This window comes from Erithacus rubecula, assembly GCF_903797595.1.
Source record: "Erithacus rubecula genome assembly, chromosome: 2".
In the NCBI taxonomy this organism is placed as follows: domain Eukaryota; kingdom Metazoa; phylum Chordata; class Aves; order Passeriformes; family Muscicapidae; genus Erithacus; species Erithacus rubecula.
Window position 1 is genome coordinate 69391170 of NC_136685.1, and position 27180 is coordinate 69418349.

The window sequence follows — 27180 nt, forward strand, 5'->3', positions numbered from 1 at the left end:
CTGATTGGCAGCACACATGCCAGCATCAGAACTTTGGGCTTGCTCTGAGTGACCTTGCAGGATATGGAAAATAATAAACAACTTCTTTTATGATACAGCCTACATACACAAGCTCTTCTTCCTTCTCACCCTGTCTGCCAACAAAAACTTGCCTGTGCAATTCACAGCAACCAGCTTGCAAGTCATTACTGCTACTTTGACTCATTGGTTCCATTTTCTCTTTTGCCCTCAGAAGGAATGCCTCCCACAAAGAGACATCTCAATTTGTAAGAACAGGCTCAAAATAAATGAAAAAACTAAGCATGCAAAGCCATTTGTGTGTCCATACTGGGGATCTGACAGTGAAAGAAAAGCTGGCACTTTGCCCTTGGAGTGTGTGCATTGCAGAGCCCATTTTGGCTCAACCCAGCCCAGGGCAAACTGCAGCTGCCTTGCTGCCTCTGATGGCTAGCAAGAGAGCAGGCTGCACACTCAGCTTCTCAGCAAATATATCCACTGCAGAACACCCAGAAAGATTAAACAAAAAGTTCAGGTGGAACTTCAGGCAGCCCCTGCATGTGGTCCTATGATCTCTGGTCTTCTCTCTTGGATGGGCCCCCACTGGTCACATTCTTCCCCTGCTTCATTCTCTTTCTAGTCTTCCTCACTGAGCAACATATTAGGAAAAAATAAGAACCCCAAGTGAATGAAATTCTTTTTCCTTACTTAACTGGTTTGCAGAATTAAGTAATTTGAGGGCATTTTTAACAGGTTCATATATCCTTTCCCATTTTTTTCTGTTCTGATTTCCAACCTGTAATTTAGTAACTCAGAGTTCAAAGTCTCAGAATAAGAGATGGACAAAAGGAGGAAAATTTCAAAATGTACTGTAATCCATCAGTGCTTACAACATAGCATACAAATCTTAAAAAAGTCAAAAGCATCATTATTTTGGGCAGGATAAATCAGATATGTAAGGAGAAAACGCAGTGAAAGAAAGCTCTTTTGCTCTGCCATGCAAAAGACTCTGCTCTCATTCAAACTGCAGTTGAGGCCCACAATAAAATATCCCACTATGCTGACAGAGCCAGGTGTTACCCTATGTGTAACAACCCACATTGCATGGTTTGTAAGCAAACCTTGTGCAGAGCTAATCACAGCTGACTTCAAAATTAATGCTACTTCATTAACAGCTTGGCAGACCCCAATACTCCTGCATCAGGAACAGGAGTGATAGAAGTATCAGTTCAAGAATTCAGAAGTAATTTTATTGTCTTCTTTGAGGAAAAATATAACAATTTATAGCTACTACAAGAATAGCTCATTAAGTATATTATACACAGATACAAACCTAAGAAAAATCAACCTAAAAACTTTTTTCTTTTTGGCCGTTGGGAAGTACTTTCTCCTCCAATATATGGTATAGTCTTCAAAAAACAAGGTTTAAAAAGCCAATTAATTCCTTTTTCCTAAGTCCAAGCAATTAAAGACTGTTTTATATTCCCGACAAGTTCCCTTTGCAAAAGTGCACAACATGATTTTTGGGTGTTATTTAGAGAACATAAAAAAATGCTGACAGAAGCCTTTCATCAGAAAATAGTCATCCATCAAAAAAATCATGACGTCTTTATGGAAGGTGTCAATTATGAAATATGTCAGACAGTTAAAACAATTTCTCATCTTTTTCAATTGCAGAGAGCATTATACAGAGCTAAAAAAAAAAACAGGCAAGAAAACAGAACATGCTGTTTCAATATTTCCCAAGTGAATATTTTTCAGAATTTCTCTTCACACTAAGTTTCCTCATGTAACCTTTGAAAGCACTGGAGCTTATCTGGCTTGCCAGCATATCAGTTTTCATATCAGCTCTATTCTTAATGGCCTAGAAATGAACATCAGACCATCCTCAAACCATAGCCAGTTTGATGGCCTTACTTCAAACTGTCTTGACAGGCTTGTTTTAAGTTCATGTAACACTTATTTTCTGAGATTTATTTCAGTTTATTTCAGAGACCTCCTGTAGGAACTCCTATAGGAACTGGGCAGCAAGTATCCAGGTCTTTAGGATATTATGCTGCATGTTTTTGTTAATCTTCATTAGAAAAAGCTACCAAAGCTTCAGTGACAGACCTACTTTGCTAAGTTAAAGCATCATCCCAATTTATATCAGAAGTTCTGACTGGTATTTTGGGAAAGTAGATGTCTGCATCTGTATTTTGGTAGACAAATCTTTGCTTCCTGTAGGGACTGTCTTGCACAAGAATTCAATATGAATGATGACAACATGATCCATACTGTAGGATTGCTTGGAGTTGAGAGCCAACTTAGGAGGAGGCAATAAAAAAAGCCAACAACTTCCAAGCAGAGACTCTTGGCTTAGAAAGAAGAAACTGGACACAGTCCTTCCAAGAAGGTTCTTTTTGTAGACTATTAGGGTTTGCTCTCAATATTTCATGCTTCTGGGTAAGTTTTTAGCAAGGTCACCTTTACAGAAACTTACTTTGCACCCTTGCGTGGGCGCTCAGTGGACGCAATTCCGCTCTACATTTCGTTTCAGTAAGTATACTCCAAGCTACTTAGCAAAGTGTGATTTGACTGCACTCTTCCAACCTTATAAATAAGCCTTTGACAATGCCTCCACGTCTGCACATAATAACTGTAGTCAAAAAATTGTTCCAAACAGCTTCTCTGAAAGGCCACTTTCTCTTCCTCCCCGGCATTAAAAAGGATTGTTTTCTTCACAGCGTCAGCAATAAAGCAATCCACAGACTGCAGTCTGACTTTTATCCATAGAGAGCATTAAGAGCTGTGTCTAGAAACAATCCAAGGACAAATGAAAGTGGACTAAAAAACCAGCACAGAGCTGCTCTGTGCTGACTCTGGTCCTAAGAGTCTCTGGACTCCACAGCATGCAGAACTGAGCTAGTGATAAATTAAATAGAGAACTTATTTAATAAATAACACAGTAAAATTTAAATTAAACAGTAAAATTCATGAAGTATTTAGCAAACTGAGGAACTTCCTGCAATTCAGCTTCTTTCCATGCAGTGTACTGGATTCAGACTGTAATTCAGCTTTTTTAAGCATTATAGCAAAATCCTTGAGCATTAAGTATAGCAGGTCAACCTGGCATAGGTCAGGGATGAGTCATGCACAGTTCCACTGAACACAAGAGAGTCTCCTCCCTTGATGCAATACCAACCTTCCAATGCCTGGGGTGATAACCAAGGCACCCTCCCCATTCCTTCTCCATATTGCTAGGTGCTGGCAGTTCAGCCTGCAAAAGGTGAAGAATTCCAGTGGGGCATCCAGACTGAGATACCAAGAGTAAAGAACTTTGGCTGTCACTCAATAGATTACCTTGTGTGAAAGACATTGTAGAAGAGCAACTAAATTTTGGGGCATTTTCAAGAGACCAAGCAGGCAGGTCTTACACCTTGACCAGATGTATGTTGCACCACCACAGAGTTGGTCTGAAAATGAGAACATGTGGCAGCCTTCCATGGAAGCTGCCTTGTTTTAGATTCAAGCCATGGCAAAAAACTGTTTAATTAAGAGAGTGTTTCTTTGTGTTTACCATCATGTTTTAAAACTACAAAGCTTTCAAGCTGGGACTAGTACAAAGAATAAAAAGCCCACTGCAGCTGATGTTTACACCTTTAAATATATACTTAATTTCTGTGGTGAGATCTTGCAACATATCAAGCACCCTTTTCCCAACATCCTACAGAACCTCCCAATGCTGGTACAAAGTCTTAGGGTTAAAATCATTTCGAAAAGCCAAAGACTTTAAAGCAGCAGAGTCAATGCTGAAGTAGTATCGTATTGTGTCAGTTCACATAATTCTTTGCACATTATTTGGCTGTGGGACTGCCTTTGCTCCTTCTCAGGGGAATTCCCGCTGCAGCATTTTCCATGGCAATAGCCCACTGAGCTCTTTTGTCATTGTAGTTTTCTATTATCAGTTTACTGCATTGCTCCTGGCAGCACAGCTGACACTGGGTGTATCTAGCAGATTAGAGATGACCATCAATGTGCTGACTTCATACACCACTTGTAATACAGCTTTTAGTAGATCAAGTAGCAGCTACACATCTGTCTGTGGGCACAGCTGTGCACATTTATGAAATAACTGTGCAAAGCAGCATGGATAGTTTTATGTCAGCACAAGTCCCATTACCAGCAGGGTGACCTTCATAACTAAATCCCAGAAGACTTCTTTGAGATGGTTCCATGGGGGGACTCCCTCCTGCACTGGCAACTCTGGCAGGTGCAATCCTATGTTTCTGTCCCAGACTTCTGGTGTTCTCTAGTGCACACTGTTCACAAATATCATTACCCTTATGCAACTTGCTCCTTTCCAGAAATTTAAAATAAAAATCCGCCTTAAGCATCAGTAATATTTGATGTGAGGACCCTGCCTTGAAAAGGTAAGGATTTTGTGTTTGAAAGAGGGAAAACAGCCTGATATGTTTTCCAAGCAAATCATCAGAATATTTAATTTATCTTTTGTAAATAAAAGTCAATAAGTCAACATAAATGATCCAACTAATGAAATGCTGCAACCTTCACATCAACTCCCACCTTTTACATACAACACACACATATGCCATTGAAAAATGGACCTCCACTTTTTGAATAAGCCTCACAAAGAAATGGCTATTTTATTCAAAAAATAGTTACTTAAGAAAAAAAGGAAAAGAAAAAAAAAGAATACAGCAACCAGAAATCCAGACAGTTCAGTAAAGCATTGGAGACAACCCTATAATACACAAACATTAATTTCAGTACAGAACCTCCTAATGGTTCATATCCACCCCACATGAGCTAAGGTAGCTACAGTACTGGTCTCTGCAATTGCTTCCCAGCAGCAACAGGCTCTTCCTGGAGAAGGCAGGGAGTAGTTGTTAGGGTAAGCACATAGTCCCCAAAGTATTCAATGCTACTTCTCATTAACAGATAGGAGCACCCACTGCAGCACCCACTTGGGAATGGGTGATCAGCAGGATGATGCTGCAGCTCTGCTAGAGGAGATCAAAACCTGGAATCTGCCAAGGAGGCTGGTGACAGGAGCTGTATGGGAATAATATCCAGACTTTTCCAAACCTCTTTTTATCAGCCTCCCTTGGATTTTACTGCTCCCCATAGGAAACCGTACACTTGCATTTCAAGGTGAGTTTCAACTGCACAGTAGGAAAAGTCTTCTCTGCTGTCATCACCCCAGACTAAGAGGCAAAGGAGCTCTCATCCCTCCATACTGCATCTGCACTTACACACCTGCTTTTAAACTTATAATTTCCTCACTTTATATTCTCCATGTTCCTCCCAAACACCCTCAAAAATCTTGGGACAAGCCACATGTTCTCTGCTAATGCATTAGGCTTAGAGGCAGATGAAAGTCTTCATATTTTCTCAGGATACCTAAGATGCAAAGTGGAGGTCAATGTATTTGCAATCCTTGACGGGGTCAGGACTCTTCATACATGTACAATATCACTTTGTGTGCTTTTTGTTTTCTTTTTGCTCTTTTACTCCTGCCCCTGTTGTTAGACTGTCTTTTCCCATTCTGTTCTGCCTGCCTGAAGAAGTGACCAGTGCTGCAGGTTGTCTGAACATCTCAACTCAGAACAGGCAAGCAGTTGGAAAGTTCAATAAACGACTTCTACATACCATGTACATCAACATCCCCAATCCTCTTGCCACATGCAGGATACACGACACACTCTACAGCACTCCAAGTGCTTAGGCTTCCTAATAACTCTTATAAAACCACAACTTTCCAGTTTTAAGAAGTCAGTGCACTTCTTCAACTATTCAAAGTGAAAAAGGGCAGTCACCCGAGAAAAAGAGGGGATTTATTACTGGTACTGCCTGTGTTAACTTTAGGGTGACACAAATATATTTACAAGCCAGAGGTCAGCTTGTCCAGGTTTCTTAGGGCTGCCAACACATTAACAATAAAAGCTGAAAGATCTCATAAGAATTAATCACTAGAAGAAGATAGTTTAGGTTATAAAAGGAGAAAGTAGCTTGCATTTCTCATCTTGGACCTAGCAGCAAGAACAATTTCATACAGCAGGGATTTTCAAAGAACTTCATGGTGTGTTCACATATATATAAAAAGGAAGCCTTCCACTTCCTAAGCTTTCTGGACCTAACTACTAAAGTTAGTTTTATCTAATAGACAGATTTTCCCCTTTACATGGCCCTTACAGTTCCTCAGCCATTTGTCACTGTGTTCACAAAGCTCTCATTTTAACATTTCTTTCCATTCATTCTTTATGTTGACTGCCTTATAAAATAAATTTAAGTAAGAGATCTACTGCAAAACTCCATCAGCTTCTTGATATATCTCCTTCCTGCTCACTGTGAATGGCCCTGAATAGGTAGCTTCACATTAAGAATTTATCACATGCCTCTTAAGGTCCAGATTCTATAACCCCCATTGATGTTTTAGTGGAGGGTACAAAAAGCCTTCAGATTATTATTAGCAAAACTGGGCCTGAAGTTTTTACAGCCTTGTATGAGAAAACCCTAAGCCAACTAGGCAAGCCAGAATATTATTTATTTGGGGAAGAGAGAGAAGACAGAGAAAGCAGGTGAACATACAGCTTTTCACCACAGCTACATCTGGGTCTGGTAGCATCCCTGGCAGGGGGATTCAAACCACTTCACAGAAATTCTCTTTCTGGGCCTGGACTGAAGCAGCTTGGCAGAGCTGAACACAAATGACCACAGTCCTCCTTGCCAGGACCTAGGTGCCATCTGCTTGGTCTTTGAACTTTTATCAAGGTCCTTTAAAAGGCCTTAGCACAGTGCTTTCCAGCATGGAGTGCTGCAAAAGACAATCTATTCGGGTGGTGGAAGAAAATATTAGATAGTAATAGTAATAATATTAAAAAATTAATAGTCTTAATTTCATCTTTATCTCATTCTGGTTTAAATTCTGTTTTTGTATAATGTACATAGCATATTAGTACAGTAGTGCAGGTACATAATCTATAAATAAATCAATAGATATACATAGATTGGGGGTAGCTGTTGAAAAAATTTCTACTGATGGGGTGAATGATCAAAAATGATTGAGGAACACTGCCCTAGAGTTCTCCAGTAGCTACATGCAGGATTAAAGCAGCCTAGTAGATACAGTTCACCCTCTTTATAGCAGAGAGCTGAATGTGTGCTCAAATCCTATAAGCTTCAGCTGATCTACTTGTAGGTTTTACACCAATATAAAAAGGAGTAATTTCCCTTTGTCCTCCAAGAAAACTGTCTTCTTGTAAGAACAGGAGTGGTGGTATCAGTCAAAGGTTCTTATGCATTGGTATAACACTTTTCATGTCACTAAAGAAGCACATATTATTCAAGTAATTTGTCACATATCACTAAGATAGCACTACCTATGCATATGCATCTCTGGATTCAAAGAATAATGCACTATATTTACATCCCTTGACACTCCCTTTTGAATTTTAATTTGTGTCACTCACAAATCAAAAGGATGTGTTAGAGCCTTGTGTTTTTCTCTAGCAGAAATAGGTTTCCAGAGCAGACACTCATTTTGCAGTCAGCCATGCAAATTATTAATCCTAAAAGCAGGACTGAGGCTGCAATATATGTCATGGCAGGAAAAAAGGAGAATATCTTTTTATTACAAAAATTATCTGTAATCTATTCTGCAGCCTCTTTGTCCTCCCTCCTGGGTCTTATGCTGACCACATATTTTGGTCACTCTTCACAAACCTTAGCAAGCAAATTGGAACTAGTGTTCTTCAGGAGACATGGATTTTTCCTTTTGATCAAGGGATTTAATGTTAGTTCCTACCACTCAAAACTGATACCAAACTTTCTGCTGTTGTGAAGAAAACAGGTTGTATTATCAATAAATATCAAAAGGGATGTCTTTAAAGAAATTTTTGAGGTTACAGTTTGACAAAAGTAACCTCTTTTAGAGTCTTTTCACTCCAGCTGAACAGAAACACTTTCAGGCAGATACTTAGCCATAAGCAGCAATCAAATTATTCTTAGGCATCAGTGCAACACTACCCTGAAGTGCAAGTTTTGAAGCCAGATTAAGCATATTTCTTCTAGCCTAGGATTACTCCAAACAAAGGATTTAATAGTATAATTATTATAATGTAAAGTGAAGCAGTCCATAATAAAACAGAAAAATAACTGCAAAAGAATTAATATTGGCAAGTATAGTATAGAGTCCTTGAAGACACAGCAAAAGAGGTGCTTAAAACTCTGCTTAGAAAAAGCTCTTTTTTTACTTGAGTTTAAAAACTTGCTTGCCTTCTCCTCCCTCTTCTAAATTACAAACAAGGGAGTTAACAATGACAGCAGTAGTCAGAGAAAGCAAAACTTAAAAGAAATCTTTGTGTCTCATTTCTTTAGGAAGCATTCAAGATCCACTAGTATGTAGAACACTGAGTTCAGCTAGCCTCAAAGAAGCAAAGAAAACAGCTACACCAAAACTGTTTATGAAAACCATAACACTTTGCTTTCTTTGCAGAAACTATCACTTGATTTTGGTCACATCCTCCTGCCTCTAGAACCAATGTCTGGTGGACAAGGGACTACAAAGTACACTTTCTAAAGCGAATGAAGAACCAAACATGGGAGACACAATCCCCACTCCTGCCAATACAGGTGATAAAGAAGGGAGAATATTCCTTAAGTGCTTGCTATAAAGAATTGGCCCCATTACTCAGTGCATTAGCCTCCAAAACTGCACTGGTCTCTTCTATTAGGCAGCAGGAGCACAGATGCATTCACAACTCAGACACAATAAAAAACTAACTCAAAACTCCATGTGGGGGCAGTTGACACTCCTGAAGTGCAACCTTCATCCAAAAAGACAGTCATAGAATAACCAAACTCATCGATAAACACTACTGTTAGATCTGAACTCAGATTTTGTTGAGCTGCATACTGCCTTTTCTTTTTTTTACATTAGATATTGTGATGGGTGTGACAGTTCACATGTTGTATTTCCCACAAAAGCCGAGCTGGAACATCAGCTGTAGCAGGCTGGATGAGCAATGTGGTCAGGAGCACCTGAATATGTTAGAAGTACCAGCTATGATCTTTATGAGGCAAGAACAGGCAGAGTCTGGTTTCCCACAACCTGACATCTCAACATCAACCTGCTTTTTTATCACTGGGGATGCTGTTGGAGCCTACAGGCTCTTCTCAACACAGATGTGCTGTCTAATAAGGACTGAACTCAAATGAGCCATCTTTCAGCAAGGGCAATTCAAAAGGCTACCATCCCATCTGCTATCTTCCCGTAAGTTAGGTGAGAACTCAGTATCTGGAAGACCTTTACCTTCTCCTCCCACAAGAATGGATTTGAGCACATGGAGAAGAGCAAAATTGCACAAAGCCTGGCTTACTAAGAAGCAAAATTTGATGAACTCCTGTCCCGACTACCTGAGGTTTTAACAAGAACAGTGGAGACATGGGGTCCAAGAATAAGAAAAAGAGAAGTTTCATAATGACTAAGAACAAGATGTTAAAATGCGAAGCACTGGTAGAATCTATTTTAACATATAGGAGAACCATTCATTTTTATGACAGGTGAAGATTTTAAGAAGCAAAATACAATTAGAGAAACTAAATGCTGCAGCACAGAAGGGCAGGTTAGAAAGAGGTTATAGTACAGATTAAAAGGATTCAGTAGAAACTGAAAGCTTGAAAGTAAGGTTTTGAGCAGCTTTTGTTACACTTATTTCTTGCTCCTCTACTGATTAAGTATTGTGTTGAAGGATTCTCCCTTTAGCTGCCCATTTCAGCTTAAAAAAAAAAAAAAAAAAAAAAAAAAAGAATCCCATTATCCTTTTATCTTAGGAAGAAAGCTGACTTTAGAACAATTGGCAGTGCACTGCTCGATGTCAAGCTGCTCCAGGTCAGTACTCAGACCCCTTCTGAGCCAACCTTTCAGCAAAAGATCTAAAGAAAAGGCACGGTTTCTATTTTAACATCTCACTCATTCTCCTGCAATATATGTCCATAAAATGCTATCAAATGTTTCTGCTTCATCATACAATAAAAATGGCTGCTTTTAGAAAAAAAAAAAAAAAATCTACTGCTCACTTAGTTTCTTAGTTTCTTTTCATTGATTCAGGGAGAGATAGCCAGCAGCCAAGAAAAAAAATAAAAAAGAAAAAAAAAAGGAAAGGAGAGTTAAAAACTAGTATAATCTCAACAACAGTGTCACATTAACAGCATCAAGTTCATTTCATATTTCTAGAGCCACTTCATATTCAGTACCTACTTTGACAGTACCAACTCAAAAATATGCATAGCTGAATATTTTACACCCACCATCTTCTCCCAGAAAGCAATTAGGTGCCTGCACTACGATTTGCACTCAACATAGTTCAATGTATTTTGAATTTACCCAAGTCTAGTGGGATTGTAGGTTTTGGTACTGCTGGCTAAACTCACACCCCTCTTAACCAGAAACTGCCATGCTTCGTAGAGAAAGATCCAAAGTGCTCTTCAATAAAATAGAAGGAGGATGAAGGGGAAGAAGGAGGAAGCAAAGTCAGAGCAATTTTCATAACACAGATATTCATGATAACCTAAGCATGTTTCATCTGCTAGGGCAAGGATTTTGGCTTCATTCTCAAGGCATTTAATGAGGTTCATAACAGAGTAAGTTTCAGGAGTCTGAGGACAGGACACCAGAAGCTGAATACCTGTTACAATGACAAAAAAATTTGAATTGTGCAGTTTAGTATATATTTTTGTTCCTAATTCTCAAATACTTGGAGCCCCATAAGAAGAATTTTAGTGAATCCAAGTTCAAAGTAACATGTTAAGCTGGGAAGACCTAAAAGAAACTATAGCCTTGGTGACTTTAACTTGTTGCTCTGATCCCAATGCTCCTTAAACGCTGAATAGATTTTAAGGAAAGACCAACCAAAGACATCAAGACAAATGCAGACATTTTTATCACAGAGAGGTCATCTTAAAACCATTTTTAGCATAAGCATCTAAGATATTACTTACAGGAAAGTCGAATTTATCTGTTCTGGTTTTTGCTAGATACTTGTGACTTGGCAGCAGCACAGGTGAGTATTAGTGTGTCCTCTTTACCCAGATCCTTGACTGAGAAAAAAGTTGTCTGGGTGAAGGGAGGTGACTTTGGGAAAGGCATTTCCAGGACATGGAATTAGAACCAATTTTATGCTCAAAACACCATCAGAAAATACTGGGCTGATCATGTTACTCTTTGATAGTATCTGAATTTATTGACCAGAATAAATATTAAAAACCTATATTAAAAGTTTTTGCTCTGTCTGCTGAATTTCTTATTCTGCAGAAAAGGGAAACACAACTGACTTCTAGAACAGTTTGGATAGCATAAAGCAAGTTATTGGTTATCTCCATAACCAATATAGTGACAGTGACAATATAGACCATAACCAATATAGTGACAGTAACCAATACAGAGATAGTGATATATCTGTACCTTTGAACAAGGAACTGTCAGACCTTACTTGGACATCTGTGTAATTTGTCAACAAAGAGTTGATTCTACACTGGAAAAGGCAGAGAACTACGACTAGAAGTAAGGGTGTATTTTTGGAAGGAATATTGTGAGGAAATATGATACTCTCTTACTTTCAGCCTAAAGGGGAGAAAAAAAAAGAAAAAAGAGAACAAATAAATAGCTAGAGAAAGAAACACAAGAAAGCTAAACAGAAAATATCTTTAAATATACTTGAGGTAAATACCAGGAAAAAAGGAGGATATAAGTGCCAAAAATTAGTCTTTGAAGATGAAACAATTTTACAATGCTCACAAAGAAGAGAAGGGACAACTTTCTGATACCCAATCCATGGACTGAAAAAACACATGAGTAGACATTTTGTTGTTCTTTCTTGCCAAGACATCTGTTACATGTTCATCAGTTGTCGCAGGTGTCTGCACCATGACTTAGCTGGGCCTCTTCCAGACCTGTGCTTGTCTTTCTCCATGTATGCATCCTTAGGGTCTACAGAGTGTGTTGGGATTCAGCTGCAAGGAAGCTCTTTATACCTCAAGAAGTGCAATGAACAGAGGGAAGTACAAACCCAGGCACCATCAGATGATGTGCTGCCTCCAGAGTGTAGCACTGCTAATCTCACAAGTCTTTGGGTAGTGCTATATCAGACGTCTCTAACATAAGCAGATTAGTGCTTTGAACATAAAGGAGTCTCAGATTAAGTCATTTGAGTAGAGATAAAAGATTCATGGACACACAACTCATTACCATAGAAGTGAGTGTGGAAACAACACCCTAAGTAACCATCAAGTCTGCCTGGGCCACTCTCTGGGACAAAGGGAAGGAGGGAATTTTGCCTGAACAAATCAGGCAGCCTTCTGCAAGCACACAGCTCCTTGCCACAAGCTGCACAGCTTTCTCCCCACTCCAAATGTTGACAGAGAAATGGAAGTAGCAAGTCCTTTGCAAAACATTCCAATATTTAACTTGCCACTAAGCAGCTTGCCAGTTTACCTTAGCAAATGTAAAACAAAGGAAAAGAATGTTGGAGGAGACCTCAGGAAGTCCTTCAGTCAAGGCCTCTATCCCCATTCAGCACACATACTGGGTGACAGTCTGTTACAACAGATATAACAGGTTAATGACACTTGTTCTTAGGTTTTCAGTGACACATTTGTCTTCTGCACCACTGCACTGTATGAGAGTTTCTATCATGTCTGATTCAATTATCCATCAATTTATACCCATTATTCCTCATATTAAGTTTTCAGAGCAGGTAAGGCAGATAATTCCCTTTCCTGTAATAGCTCTTTTACTTACCCATATGGCTCTTTGGCTTAAAACCAGAATACTAAACGGCAGCCAAGTTAGTAGATTTTCTGCTTCTGTCCTTTCTCTTCATATTCAGCTGCATGCTTCTCACCTGGGCTGGCAACCCAGACTCTCTCTTAAGTGGCAAAACAGTCTCATTTCTAGTCTTGTACACTCCATTTGGATGTTTCCACAACAGCATAACACTGAGTCACATTTGTCTGGTGCTCAGCTTCAACCACCAGTTCCTTTTCCACCTAGACAGTTCTTCCCCTCCATTTTCCACTTCTGCTGTTAGTCAGTGCTGCCTTCACACTAAGCATTCCCCTCTTGCACCATGCCATTGTGTTTCCTGCACCAGACTATTTCAAAATTTGGAAATTCTCAGCTTACTCTTCAGTGTACATAGAATCACTCTCAACTTCATGTTTTCTATAGGTTTAATAAACAAATTCAAGAAGTCCAGCTCCATTCAGGAATGCACTTTCAGGTTCTTATTAAGCAAGAACAAAAAATAAAAATAAGTGAAATTAAATAAAAATAAAAGTAAAAATGTTACATCAGAACATGTGAGGTTTGATAGATTTTATGCTACACATTTTTGGAGATGCTAGACCACACCTATCCAGTTCAAATGGAGACAAACAGGCATTTTCAGTAATAAAAATTTTAATGAGAATACCTGATGGGATTAGATGGCATTTATCCAATCAGATATTTCTGCATCTGCCTGCTTCACCCCACCATATATTTTAATTTCTGTAAGATTTGTTGCAACAAATGTAAAGCACAATGTAAAACTCAGAGCCAGTACTGCAGAGATGGTTCCCACCTCAATAATTGGCCTCTAGCTCATTGCAGAAAACAAGGCAGTAAAGTGTGTCATGGAACTCGGTGACAATGGGGGGCCTCCATAAGGATCAGCTAACTCCTAACTTCACATAAGTGCTCCATGCACCAGAACCCCCACAGGGCTGTTTCATACACAAGACATAACACTGAAGGTAATCTGAACCAGAAGAACTTGCAGGGCACCCATAAAACAAAGGTAATTCAAGACAACTCTATTGCCCAGCTGCTCTGTGGCAGCAGCCAGGTTCTCCACGGCTGACAGGAAGGCTGGCTACCCACAGCTTGAGCTGTAGGGTTAGGGTACAGAGACTCCACAGCCACCAAGAAGTGGGCTGGAAGAATGGTTCAACTGATTCAAATTCCTTCTGAATGCTTTTTGTGTGGAAGAGCCATTACAGAAAATCACGCCTTTTGCCAAGAAATTTGTTTTGAGGAGCTGCTGCCAGCAGCCCAGGGTCACCACCATGCCTGAGTGGCCTTGCCCCCTCCCTGGGGCCATCAGTCCCCACCCAGCTGGGCCAGGCTCCAGCTTGGCACAGCCCTGCCATGGGCCCACCCACACACCCACACCTGAGCCAGCCTCACCCGTCACCACAGTGCCTCAGCTGCAACTTGGCTGGGGTGGCAGGACAGCCCTGGCTCTGGCTCCAGGGGCACAGTGGCAGGGAGCTGCTGTAGAGTTGGACAATCCCTTAGACCATCTCTGATGTCAGTTTAAGTGTGAGTCATTACCCTTTAGTACAGAAACAGAGGAAGAAAGGCCTTTTTTGAGAGGTCATTCTTTATTCATCAACTACAACCTCATCAAGTGGAAAGACCAAGATGTCATCTACTCTAAAACTCATCACTTTTTTCCCAAGAGGGAAGGTTTGTGATACACTTGAACACACAGCCTTAAAAGAAAAAACTGAAACTACTTACAACAATGACATAGCTTGGAATTTGCACCATGAAAATAGCGACAGATTGCTCAAATGCAATCCAAATCTTAGAGCTTAATTTCTTTTCATCTCAGAGTCAGTGAAAAGAGGGAACTAATGCAGATCTTCAAGCATAAACCTTCAAACACTGTATTTTTCTTCATCTCAAAACATCCACTAATGACATAAAAGAACAAGTTTATGAGTAAGGAATACTATAATGGCCAAAAAGTGAGGAAGTCTTCAGTTTAAGGAGGTCTTCTCATCTGGTGATCCTTTTTCAAAAATACAGTCCAGAAGGCAAGAAGTCCTTTGAAAGGCTAATAAGAATTTATATCCATGTAAGTACTTATATCCATAATGCAACATATCCAGCAAGACAGATGTAAGAGCATCTCTCATTTTTCAAGATCATCCTGGGAAACCCTTGCCCCAAACCAAAGGTGGTTCATTTTCAGCTGGCTGCTGCAGCACAAGGTTTGTGAACCACCCTGCCCTCTGGGGTGGGCTGACCACAGGGAACAGATGGACTTACCATCCTGTAAATATTCAAAACTCCTGGGAATATGGAACTTGAGAATGGGGTTGTCATGAACACTGTGGTTGTGCTGGGTTGACAGTTGGACTTGATGATCTTAAAAGTAATTTCCAACCTTAATGATTCTGTGATTCTGAATGTGTAAGTGCAAACCTGTAAGTTTCAATACATGTAGCCTCTTCCAAGTAGTTTTCCTGGGCATGAACTGACAAGATTAGCATTGCTCAAGCCCTCTGTCAATAGGGTGCATCCAGCAGCAGACAGCACCATGACATCAATGGGAAGAGCCACATCGTGACCCCTAGCACTGCCCACCTACAGGTGCTCCCTACTCAGAAGTTAACCACACCTACCTTTCAAAAAAATGCAGAGATGACTACATGCACTGGATAGTCAGACTCTCCACAACAGTGAATTTTGCAAGTAATTTTAAAAAAGAAAGATATTCTCATTTTTTGCTTGAATTTAATCTTTCATACACACCCACCTCCCTGCCATATGTAATCAGAAATGAATCACAGTTATAACAGCAGCTGCTTTAAGTTTTTTTCTGATTTTTCTTCACTAGAAATAACACATTCATATGTGCCCACTGATGGGCTCATGGTATCTTTTATATCAGTCCAATAATCTTTCTGTCCAACACAGTCAATTGCTCCCATCCATACAGACACATACACAGTATTCTTCTGTGTCTCCTGTGTATCCCTCTCCAACATGATTTTTATATCCTCACAGTGTGCTTTATTGACTACACTTCAACTGGCCCAGTTTGCAGCTGCATAGTATTGCTTAACACCATGTATGGTTTGTCAATAAAGGTCATGTGAATCCTTCATATTATCCAAGAAAGCAGAATCAAAAGCATGTTTTCTATCATGCTACATGAAAACCAGTTTTTTTCACAAAAAATAAGGACATAGTCCAAGAGCAATTTATACAGACACAAAATCAGATGTGGAGCTTTCCAAGTCTATTTTCCTGCAGTCTGTCAGTCAGGGAACTCTGGCTTAATTTTTAAATTACCTACTCAAGTATGAGTTCATTCATTTTCACACAGAGTCAGTGACTGGTTAACATCCTGTTCTTTAAAAAATAAGATGGGAGAGCTTGGATAAGCTCCTAAAAAGGATTGCTACAAGGAACTGAGATGTCAAATGATAATATCCTCATGCATTTGTCTTAGCCATGCATTCCTTTTGAGTCCATCTGTTATGTTTTCAAATACCATGCCAAATTTTTGGCAGTACTAGAAATAATGAGGTATTCCAGGGATTATACTCCACTGACCTCTAGTCAGGATATGTAACTCTATCCATTATTACCTTCCTTTTCAGAAATATCTTGTATTTCCAAACAGCTAAATCCATCTACTCCAAAATTTTTGAGGCTTCAGCACAGGAGGAAAGCAAAACTCTTAAATGAACATGAATATATAAGAGACATTTCCAGTTTCTTCTAAGTTTATGGCATCCAGGACAACTTCCTGTGACCTAGAAGTCAATAAAGAGTTTTTGAGTCAACTCCACCTTTAGTATCCTCATTAGACAGAGCAGAAAGGCTCATCTTCTCTAGGCTGACTTAAAGGTATACAGACATGAAAACTGTTTGCTGTACTGTTTCTGAGATGTTGACTAAAGGACATGAACATCTGTAGGAATTGATCTACTTTAAATGGCCCCATTAATAGCTACAAGGAGAAAAGACTCATTTTATGCAGTCACAGATCAGGGGCAAATATACTTTTTCTCTGTAAAACACTAGACAAGTGTCTGCGGAGAAGACCTTAATCTGCAGTGCTTATAGACTTTCATGTCTCAAGTACTAACCAAAACAGATTCTCTTTATAAAAGCAGAGAAAAAACTGCGTTGTTTTTTATTCTTTTTTCTGTAAAGTTTATCTAAATACCAGCTTATTCCTCAAATGGATGTTGAAGGCAGAGGTATGGGCAAAAGAGACAAGGGAACACAGATAGCTAAGCTGCACTAAATTTTTTAATCAATAAGGCTGCCATATGCACTTTGTTCTTCAGTGACGATGAAAGCAGGAAAATGTGCTCCAAAGCCATTAAAACCTCCTGAAAAGCATATCTAGATTTCATAAGATGAATGAGACATTAAGCCTGTGCACAATTCACTTATTTTGCAAAACTTCAAGATTTTAAGTCATCCTATAAAGGCTTTGCAAAGTAGTAATGTATATCTTTGGGATGTATTTATCATATGTTCCTGAAAGTGTCGTGATACTGTCATTATAAGCAGCTTCTACATAGAATGTGAGAACAGATTACATAAACATGTATTTTTCCCAATATTTTTCATGGTTATACAAGTCAAAAGCAGCTAAGTTCTCTGATGACACAAATAACAACAAATCATATCAGCATGACTTCATCCACTTACAGTCAGAGAATTTGGGCCAGATATTTCTGAAGCAGAATCTGACATAAGTGACTAAGTAGCTTTCACACTTTTCTTACTCTAGAACCTTGAAATACTGACTTCCATTTAGTAAGACTAAAGCCTTCAGATTCTATTCAGGACTTGAACCAAGAGCTCTGTTAGGTGGTAGCATGTATATGGCCCTCTTTTATGGCCCAGCCTGACCCAAGAGCTCTTTCTCCAGGCTCCTTGATGCTGGAATGCTGCCTTCCCATCAGGCTGTCCATGCTCTTGAGAACAGAAGACACTAGAAACTACTTTAAATATTTGCTTCAACTTCTTCAAAGTGACAAGACTGCTAAACATGGTCTTAGCAGCTTCTTCCTGAGAGCATTCTGTTATACAGCAGCAGGTTCTTCAATTGTGTGAAACAAATTAAGTGTTTCAGAGAAACACTCTGGAAATTAATAAAAACTATTTTTACTGTCTAAATGCAACTCAAAGAGGATCTGCTATGCCCTTTCAGCAAGGAACTTTGTCCTTAGGTCCAGGCCTAAGAACAGGGTTTGGAGGGCATAGAAAATAAAGGAAACAGTAGCACTAATTGCCTGTATCTTTGAGGACTTCAACATTAAGTTTTGTTAGATTTCCCTGCTATTGCTGCCACCCTGAAACATAACTATAACATAGCACCCTAACAGTAAGAAATGCTCTTACATTCGAGGTCAAATTTCCTGGTTGCTGAGCTACATGGATATAGGACACGCTGGATCCTAGGAAGAAAATGACAAATCAGGAACATCAAGCTGCAGCAATACCAGGATTACTCTAAAAACCCTCCCAAAGAACAAAAAGCAGAAGCAATAGTGCCTCTATGCATTACAGAAAGTTCCTGGACAAATTACTGAGCTAACAAGGGAAAGCATCACTCAGAGCCACCTCACTCCTAAAGAAAGGAAGAGCACACCAATTAAGTCTGAGACAGAAACAACCAGAAATGAAGGGTATATGTTGAGTTACTGGCACTTACTGGGTTGTAATAGATGTTGCTTGCTCTCTCTCTCTCCTTTTCAATTATGCTTTCCCTATTCTAGCAGCAATTTGTTCTCTTATTCTTTCTGCACTCTACAACTAGGTCAAAAAGCTTGGATCTAGCATTTGATCATGGGTGACATCATCGTTTTAAATACACACATGGACCTACCCATGGACCTGCTGTAGCCAGGTGCTCTTTGTAAAGGAAAGGCATTTCAGCAACTGCCCCAAGACCTATCCATTACTCACATGCCAGTACCTCAAAACTTTTATTACTGCTTTGATATTTGTGACAGACACTTGTTTCCTCAACCTGATTTCATTAGAACTATCCAGTGCCAGTTACAAGTTACCAGTTTAAAAATCAGGGTATCTAATCATATGGTTGGGAATTTTCTCACCCACTAAAAGAATGATTTGCAAAATAGTCTAACAGGAAATAACAAAGTGCCAGCAAGCCATCTGTTCTAACCTCTATGTTAAAGTTAACAGATATTGTAGATTTCAACAAAGGAAGTCAGTAATTAACATTGGGTTGGGTTTTGTTTTTTTTTTCCCAGAGAATCTAAGCACCTACTATTTTTATTAAATGGAACAGGAACAACAGAAACTAGAGATCCCTGAAGAAGAGGCAGAAAACAAATCTGGGACACAAACAGCACTGTGTTGCATAGTCACTTACCTCCTCACACGTAAGTCAAGCCAGACCTTTCCCAGTTTGTCAGAATCTGCCACACAAGCAAGGCAGCATCACCACACATCCATGCAGTGACTGACTGCAGGGTGAGGACATACTCAATCACCTAACACACCCACACTGGGGTCTTGAGTGTATTTCTGGGATGAAGTATCAGTTAACCTGTCTGTGCTCAAGATCAATTCCAGGGATGGATACAATGCTTTTTAAAGATGTAAGTTTAATAGTGAAGCTGAAGAGATAGCAGTAAGCAATTTATTCAAAAGAAAAAAAAGGAAGTGATGTTTTTTTCCACTTGTAGTTAAAAAGACCACAAGTCTTTCTAAGTGCCTCTATTTTTTCTCTTGGGAGCTTTAGCTCACTCAATAACTAACTCAAACCTCTTCCTCCTGCACACACTCCCTTTCATGAAGGGGCGGTCTCCCAAACCAAAGAGCTTGACACTAGGTTTGACCCTAGTCTGATTCAAGAATTTATCTCCAGCATCAATGAGTCTGAAGTCTCATGAGACATTTGTCTCCTGACATCAGATGATGTCAAGTACTTGCCCCTAAGCAAAACTTGAGATTCTGACCAAAAGGTCATGCTCTGAAGTTTTGGTGCTAATCAAAGGTAATTTTTATTGCAGTCTCTGTAAACCTATTCCTTTTAATGTCAGAACCTAGAAAGAAAAGGATCTTGCATCCAACACATTTGAACTGAGAGTACACCTTTCTTGGTGCTCTACCTAACCCTGTATTTCTTGCTTGTACTCTATAAGGGGCTGAAAGACTGTCACTGCAAGGCAACTCAGTGGAAACCTTTTCCTCAATAGGTATAGATACAAACTTTTGTGTCAGAATGGTGTCCAAAGAAGCAACAATGTGCTAAACATACTTGTGCTGGCACGGACTGTGATGATGATATCTGCAAGGCCTAAAGCCAGTCAATGTACAAACTAGATTTTTAAGAGCTCAGTTATATACAATGCAGTAGTTTCCATAGCTTGGAATTTGAGTAGTCAAAAATAAAAATATCATGGACGGTACATGTCTCCCACAGATCATATCATGACACTACCTGAACTTCTGCCAAATCAAATCACCATTCCATGAAAAGCACGCAGCATCTATCATCATTATCACGATCAACAGAACTAAAGGGCACAAGTAACCTCTTCTGCATCTATTAGTGGGAGGAAATATTCACAGCAATACCCACACACCTTCCTCAAGAGACACATGCATTGCTTCTGTCAACCATAAATCTGACTCCTTTATTTCAAAGGAAATATGAATTCCTGAATTAACAGGTCATCAACTCAATTTCTTTCCAAACCAGTATTAAAGCACTAATCACAGCAGTTCTGTCTGTGTTTAAAAAAAAATGTTATTACTTCATGTTATTGCTTTATAGTAAGTCAAAGAGAAATTAAATGATAATCAATGCAGAAATGTCATCACGTCATGAAGCTAATAGTCCAGAATGTTATCTTAGATATGCTTATGAATAAGAATCTTCAATAGAACTCAGGAGTTCTTTGCAGAGGCACATAACAGTGATTTTTAAACATTTTACAAGGTTCAGCTATTTATAGAAGCAAACACAGCTCCTATTCGCACATCTGTCAGAAGCACAACTGAACTTTCTCTGGGCTCCAGCGCTAGCTCCACCTTCCTTCCCAGCCATCCAAAGCTGCTTCCTCATGTAGGTTCCTGCCTGCACAAATTTCAGCACACTACACGGAGTGCAGCAGCACTCTTCGGCATTTACTTTTAACAGCAAAATGAAGGAAGTAAACACCACCGAAAAAAAAGCAAAGACAAGCAACCTTAGGACAGGCAAACTGTCAACTCAATTGACAGCAGTCATCTGTCGTATTCTGAGACATGTTCAATTTCACACCCCAGATTTGCATAACCATTAACCTGCTTTTGCAATGCCTTGCTGCTCTGCTACACACTCAGCTTGGCTGTCGAGGTCTGCGGATCTATTGTATGTTACAATGGCTCCCTCGGCAAACCAGCGGTGTAACTTGCCACACAAGGCACTCCACGGAGATCTCCGTGCTGTGCACTGCTGCTGTAGGTCGCGCTGTGTCATTTCACCGCTCTCTTGGTATTCGCTCTGGCCAAAAGCCACGCAGGCAGGGTTAAGTTCAGGGACGGCTGCTCAGGAAACCTTGCGGCCGGGGGAATCCCAGCCCCAGCCCCAGAGCCCTAGAGCACAGCGCAGGGCAGGTGATCAGCGGCTTTCCCCACCTGCGAAGGGGACGAGGAGCCAGCGCACAGCGGAGCGGAGCCAGGCGGGGCCTGGACGCCCCCTGCTCGGGGCAGCGCCTGTCATTCCGCGGGGAACCCTGAGCTCCTGGCACCCGGGACACGGCCACAGCCCCGCCGGGGAGGGGATGCCTGTGACTAAGCACACGCGGCCTCTCCTCGCACCCCGCTCCCCGCCTCGGCCGGGCTCTCCAGCACCGGCCCCGGCGACCGGACAGCGGGGCGGCTCCCGGGAAGGGGCCGGGCTGGAGGCACCTGCCGTGCCCCGCTGCGAGGCCCGGCTCCGGGCAGCAGACCAAGCAGCAGCCGGGCCCGTGTACGGGTCTCCCTCCCGTGGCTGCGCCGCGACCCGCCGGCATCCCCACGGCCGCCCGGGCCCGCCGCCCCCGGCAGCCCGCTCTCCTCGTACCGCTGCCATCCTTGAAATGAGGGGGTGGGACGTCTCGCAGCGACCGGGTCCAGCCCCCCGTCTCCGCTTCCTCCTCCTCCTCCTCCTCCATAGGGCCGGGGCCGCCCGGGACGGCGCTGCCGCCGCAGCCCTGCCGCTGCCGCCGCCGCTCCGCCGGGGTGGCCGCCGCCCGGGGAGCCCTGCGCCGGGCCGCCCTGCCCCGCGGGCTCGGCACCGCCGGCCGCCCCTGCTCTTCCTCCTCGTCGTCCTCGTCCTGGGAAGAGGCGGCGGAGCGCGAATCGGCCGAGGTGCTGTAGAAGGGGTTCCCGCTGCTGTCCTGGCCCGACTCGCCGAAGACGTCGTCGGAGATCTGCAGGCTCTCGTAGCGGGATCGGGCCGCCTCCAGCAGCGACAGCGCCTTCCTGCGCGCCGGCCCGCCGCCGCCCTCCGCCATCATTTCGGCCGCCGCCAGCAGCCGCCCGCGCTCCCCTCGGCCCGGCTCGGCCGGGTCCTGCGGCCGCAGGCAGCAGCCCAGCAGCAGGAGCGGCTCGGGCACGGCGGCGGGCAGGCAGCGAGGAGGGGAAGCCCCGCCGCCGCCGCCACCGGGGCTGAGCCCTGCCTCCCGCTCCCGCCCGCACCACCCGCCCCTGTGTGTGTGCAGGGACATGGGGGGAAGGAGCCAGCTCAACATCTCCAAGTACCACATCCAGCCAATTGCCGCGGCACTCCGCGCTCGGGAGGTGGGGTTATATGGGCGCCGCGGGCCGCCGCGGGCCGCCCACCGCCCGCCCAGCCGCCCGCCGCCGCTCCGCCCATTTAAACTCACAGCGCCGGCTGCCGCGGGGCCGCGCTGCGCCCCGGCGCCGGGAGGGGTCTCTGAGCCCAGCAGCGCCCCAGCACTCCGGCCTGGCCCCGGGCCTGGCCCCCATCCCGGCCCCCCATCCCGGCCCCCCATCCCGGCCCCATCCCGGCTCCCGATCCTGCCCGGAGCTGTCCGCCGCCGCGGTGCTGAAGCGGGGCAGGACCGGGGCAGGAGCGCTGTCCTTGGTGCCTGCGGGTCCCTGAGAGCGCCCGCCGGGCCGGCGGAGGGTGAAGGAGAAAGGCGCCGAGGTGTTAACCCGCTGGGTCCGAGCCGGGGCTACACAGCTCCTCATGCGTGAGCAGTGAGCGCTGGGGGCCCTCATGTCGCTGCCCCAAAGTAGGACACAAAGCTCCAGCGCCGGGGCAGCGATGGAAGGAAAGTGGGGAAGGTGCTGGAGCCAGGGCTGTGGGACATCTGGCCCCGGGGGACACACACACGCTCCTGCCTGTCCAGCAGGGTGTGGAGCTCAGCGCCCCCAATGCATGCTTTGATTTCTCAAGTGGGTACAAATTGAAGTAACCATTCTTTCAAAATCGCCACTGATTGAAAAGCAGTATCATGGCACAAGAAAAACGAGGGAAGTGAAAACACCCGTGCCCTGACTGGGTTAGTTAAACATGATTCAGAAGTACCCCTGGAGTCATCTGAGGATTTCATACAACAGCTGATGCCCCTGGTTGTGCAGCAGTCAGAATGGTCTCTCAGATGTTACAGGAATGTTTGAAATCTCTGATCAAGGTTTATTATTTGCTATTGGGCATCCCGCTGTGCTGGTTACTGTACAAACATTTATTAGGATGACAGTCCTTCCCTCCCTTGTCAACAGCAATAGCAGCTATCGAGCCTACCCTTTCACAGCACTGCTTTCAAAGCAAACAGCAATAGTATTCGGGGGGAGGGGTACAGCATATTATTTGCAATTTTTGATGCAAACTTTCTGTGTAGGTTGGTCTGAAGATCTGTTAGTGCTACAGATTTAACAAATTTTATAACACTGAATGTTTCTGTCATAATAAAGGAAGATTAATGACCTTCTGATGATTCTCAAGGACTCTAGCACAGCATGGAAAATTATAAAAGCTCGACTGTGTAGGTATTTAAAAGACCAACCTTATGTTTTCTTCAGATATTTTTTAATTGCAATGGCTTCATTAAAACTTTACATTTCTTTATAATGTATACAGGCAAATCCAGAGAAAAGAATCTGTATTCTTCACCCACAAGTAAACAGGAAAACCCAGTGTATTTTGAGATTTAAGTTACATTTCTACTTTCAAAAATGTCAAAACTGTCTTACTGATTATATTAAAAAATCTGCGATTTTATAAAAATTTTTTTTTAAAGTGCAAGTTCAGCCAACTTAGCCTGTGAGCTAAGCATTGCACTGTTTTCATTTCATCTCACTGGTTACCAGAAGTCATTGCTCTGTAGGCAAAGCTATCCTTTTCATTGATCTATACCACCCTGTGTCTTCAGAATACTGTGATGGGAAGGCATGATTGAATATGCAGAACATTTCTTGCTGGTAATGATGAGTGATCAGCTTGAACCTCATGAATCCTCTTTGCTGGTTTGGCTTATAGAAAGCCACAGATTCTTCTTCACAAATATTGTCTGTTTTATATCTGTTCTCATGAAACAAAAAAAGAAAAAAATAGGGGTGGCCTTTTTTGACCTTCTCACACAGTGGTTTTTAAGAGTGAAAAATGGCCACTTTAAATATGTTGGCAGGACTTTTTGTAGTAGGGGCATTAAAACAAACTTTTGATTTTTACAAAGGTGGAGGTGTCCATCCAGGTGATGTAGAATTTACCTCAGCATCCAGGTTCTATGGAAGTGTCCATGGACACTCAAATATCTTCAAATTTGCTCATTCTTTTCTATGGAAGGACTGCTTCAAAGCCCAGGGCAGAAAGAGAAGGTTTTTCAAAATGGGCTCCCAGTAAAAGAATTAATGGGAAGAGTCCAGAGACTGAAGAAACCCACATAACCCCCTCTAGCTGCTGGTTGTAGCAAAGACAGTGTCTCCCAACTCGTGCATGCTTTGCACCAAAAACAGGTGGTGATGCACACTGCCAAAACCTTCCCACCTAACAGCCAAAACTTCAGTTTTCATTTTTTTAAGAGTGAGGGACACAAGAGCTCTGGGAGGAGACCACTGCACTGATGGAGAGAGGTGGGACTGACCCTTTTGTCTACCATCCAACATGACGTTTTAATGATTGAGCCTGCTGCTATGCACACATATGCAGTTTTTGTTGATGGAAATTTCCCCTCTTTCAGGACAAGTCCTTCTTCTGCTTGTCTCACAAGCAGAGAAACTGTTTTAGTCTCTCATGCATGCATGGGAAGATTACTTTTCTGAGGTAGGACTACAGAGGCTCCCACACAGAGCTGCATGCCTAAGGTTTTGACTTGCCTTATGGTCTAAAACTTAGCTTTTCTTATGTACCCCTACAACCATCCACAGAAGCAGCTGATTGGATTACTGTAACCCAGACTGAGTATTCTGGATTGTGGAAATTGCCATGTGTGACATGCTAGAAGTCATTTGAACCCAAATGATTGCAGAGTCACAGAGATGTGATGAATGGTTCTAAAAATGGTTACATAAGTCCACTGGGTTTTTATGAACAGTCAAGAAAACCATGATCAGGGGTGATTTGCAGTTGAAAGATCTAATTATATAAATGTAATGGAATGTTATAAACATAGCTGTTTATAGCTGTTTTTTCTCCCTAATCACTTAAACTTGTGTTTAGCTGCTAGAAAACACTACTAGAGTAAATGGACTTTTGTAGCCATGGCAACCTGTGGATCCTCTTTTAATTTGTCTACAGAGAAAATGTTTGGTGCTCTTTTCCTTGAAGTTTTCTGGTTTTATTGCAACAGCAAAGATGCCTTCTGTATACTCTTTCTGACCCTGATAATCTTCATGGTTAAGACTACAATAGTGGGAAATCTTGTGCTTCTCAGTCCTCAGTAATTTATTTTTGATAATTAGTTCTTTGAGGAAGGGTCTTGTGCCATCTTCCACCATATTTACACTGTCAAACCTTAGCCTAGATCCAACACAATTTCTGTCTCCTACCTAAGCTTCCTCACTTCCTGTTGATTTCAAAGAGTTTGTAGACCCAAGCCCTGGTCCTTTCATAGAACAAATACACTGAGATGGAATAATATTTAATCAGATTACAAAATTATTCTTTTCTAATCCCTTGCTCTGAAAGTGCAGCCTGGAATCTGAATTTTGAACTGTCTTCCATTTTAATGCTCCACTAAAAGGAGTCTGTAGAGTCAGAGTCGAGTTGCTTATCCAGGGTGAGGCCAATAGGCTTCAGTTCCCTCTTCCATTATTGCACAGCTTCAGAGAAACAGAAAAACTTGTGGGAAAAGCTTAATCAAGACTGAAAACAACGAATTGGAGCCAGTGGACTGTTTCCTCCCAAGCCCCTGAGAAGAGGGTAGGGAGGGACTGTCCCCTCCCTGGCAGAGATCATGAATAAGTCTGGTTCTCAAACATGTCACCATTTAGTGTCCCTACTTTGCAGGGGAGAAATCTCTATGACCACAGACAGTTCTGTTACAGTGCTCTGCACACCTCCACAAAGGCTTCTGTGTCTTCCTGCATGGCACAGGGAAAAACAGCTGAGATTGATTTGCCACTATCCTGCCCTGCCTGATACATTGCTTCATGCAGGTTGTTGTGGAGCTCTTTCTCATCCACTCTGCAACTCTCCTGCTGAAATTAACATTGATAATACATGTGAGTTGGGGGGGGGTTTCTTTTAAATTCATCAGGTCTTTACAGCACATGGCATGTTGAATACAATAAATGCTTGTCTATGCATTTCTTTTTTGCTTTCTGTTTTCCAGCTGCTTTGTATTGCTTGAACCCTGTATTTCTTTGCTCAATGTTAAACATTTCCCAAGTATGATGTTGAACCAAAACTCAAGGAGAAAAACAAGTTTGTGTTTTCACATGAGAAAAATGGAACAAATATTTTTTTTTTCTTATGGTATGAGAGGGAGAGATGATTTTTGACTCTTCTGATACTGAAGCAAAAGTGCACTGAAATTTAAAATTTAGGAGAGAAATTTCAGTGCTTCAGTGATGAACAATTTTGGTTTTTAGATTAGCAGCCTTTGGAAACCACATTTTTGTGCATGCCCAGTATATTTTTAGCAAAAGCTGTATTATGAACAAGACTCACCTAAGGTCCAAAGGGAAAATAAGGTGTGTTGCTCATGCATGCGTAGAAAATCAGCTGTTTAATCAATAATTTATAGAGGGTCCATAGAGTGTTCTGCTATGGTCTGCAAAAATCCTTCCATCCTCTCTGGTGGGGGTGTGAAGCAGAAGTTAAATGCAGTAGGCCAGAGGCAGAGTGGTGCTGTCACTCAAAAACCAGAGTATTGTAGGGCTGCACTTGCTTTTCCATTGAAAACCGTGCAATTTTG

At 42.0% G+C, this 27180-nt stretch overlaps 1 protein-coding gene across 1 annotated transcript in view; it reads right to left on the reverse strand.

Moving 5' to 3' along the window:
* PGBD5 (piggyBac transposable element derived 5) overlaps window positions 1-25388 on the reverse strand; it is a 69369-nt gene extending 43981 nt beyond the window's left edge. Inside the window, exon 1 of the mRNA XM_079299328.1 lies at window positions 21879-25388. Within this exon, the coding sequence (XP_079155454.1) occupies window positions 21879-22812 (934 nt within the window). The 5' untranslated portion in view covers window positions 22813-25388. The remainder of the gene's footprint in view (window positions 1-21878) is intronic.
* Between the last annotated feature and the right edge of the window lie 1792 nt (window positions 25389-27180).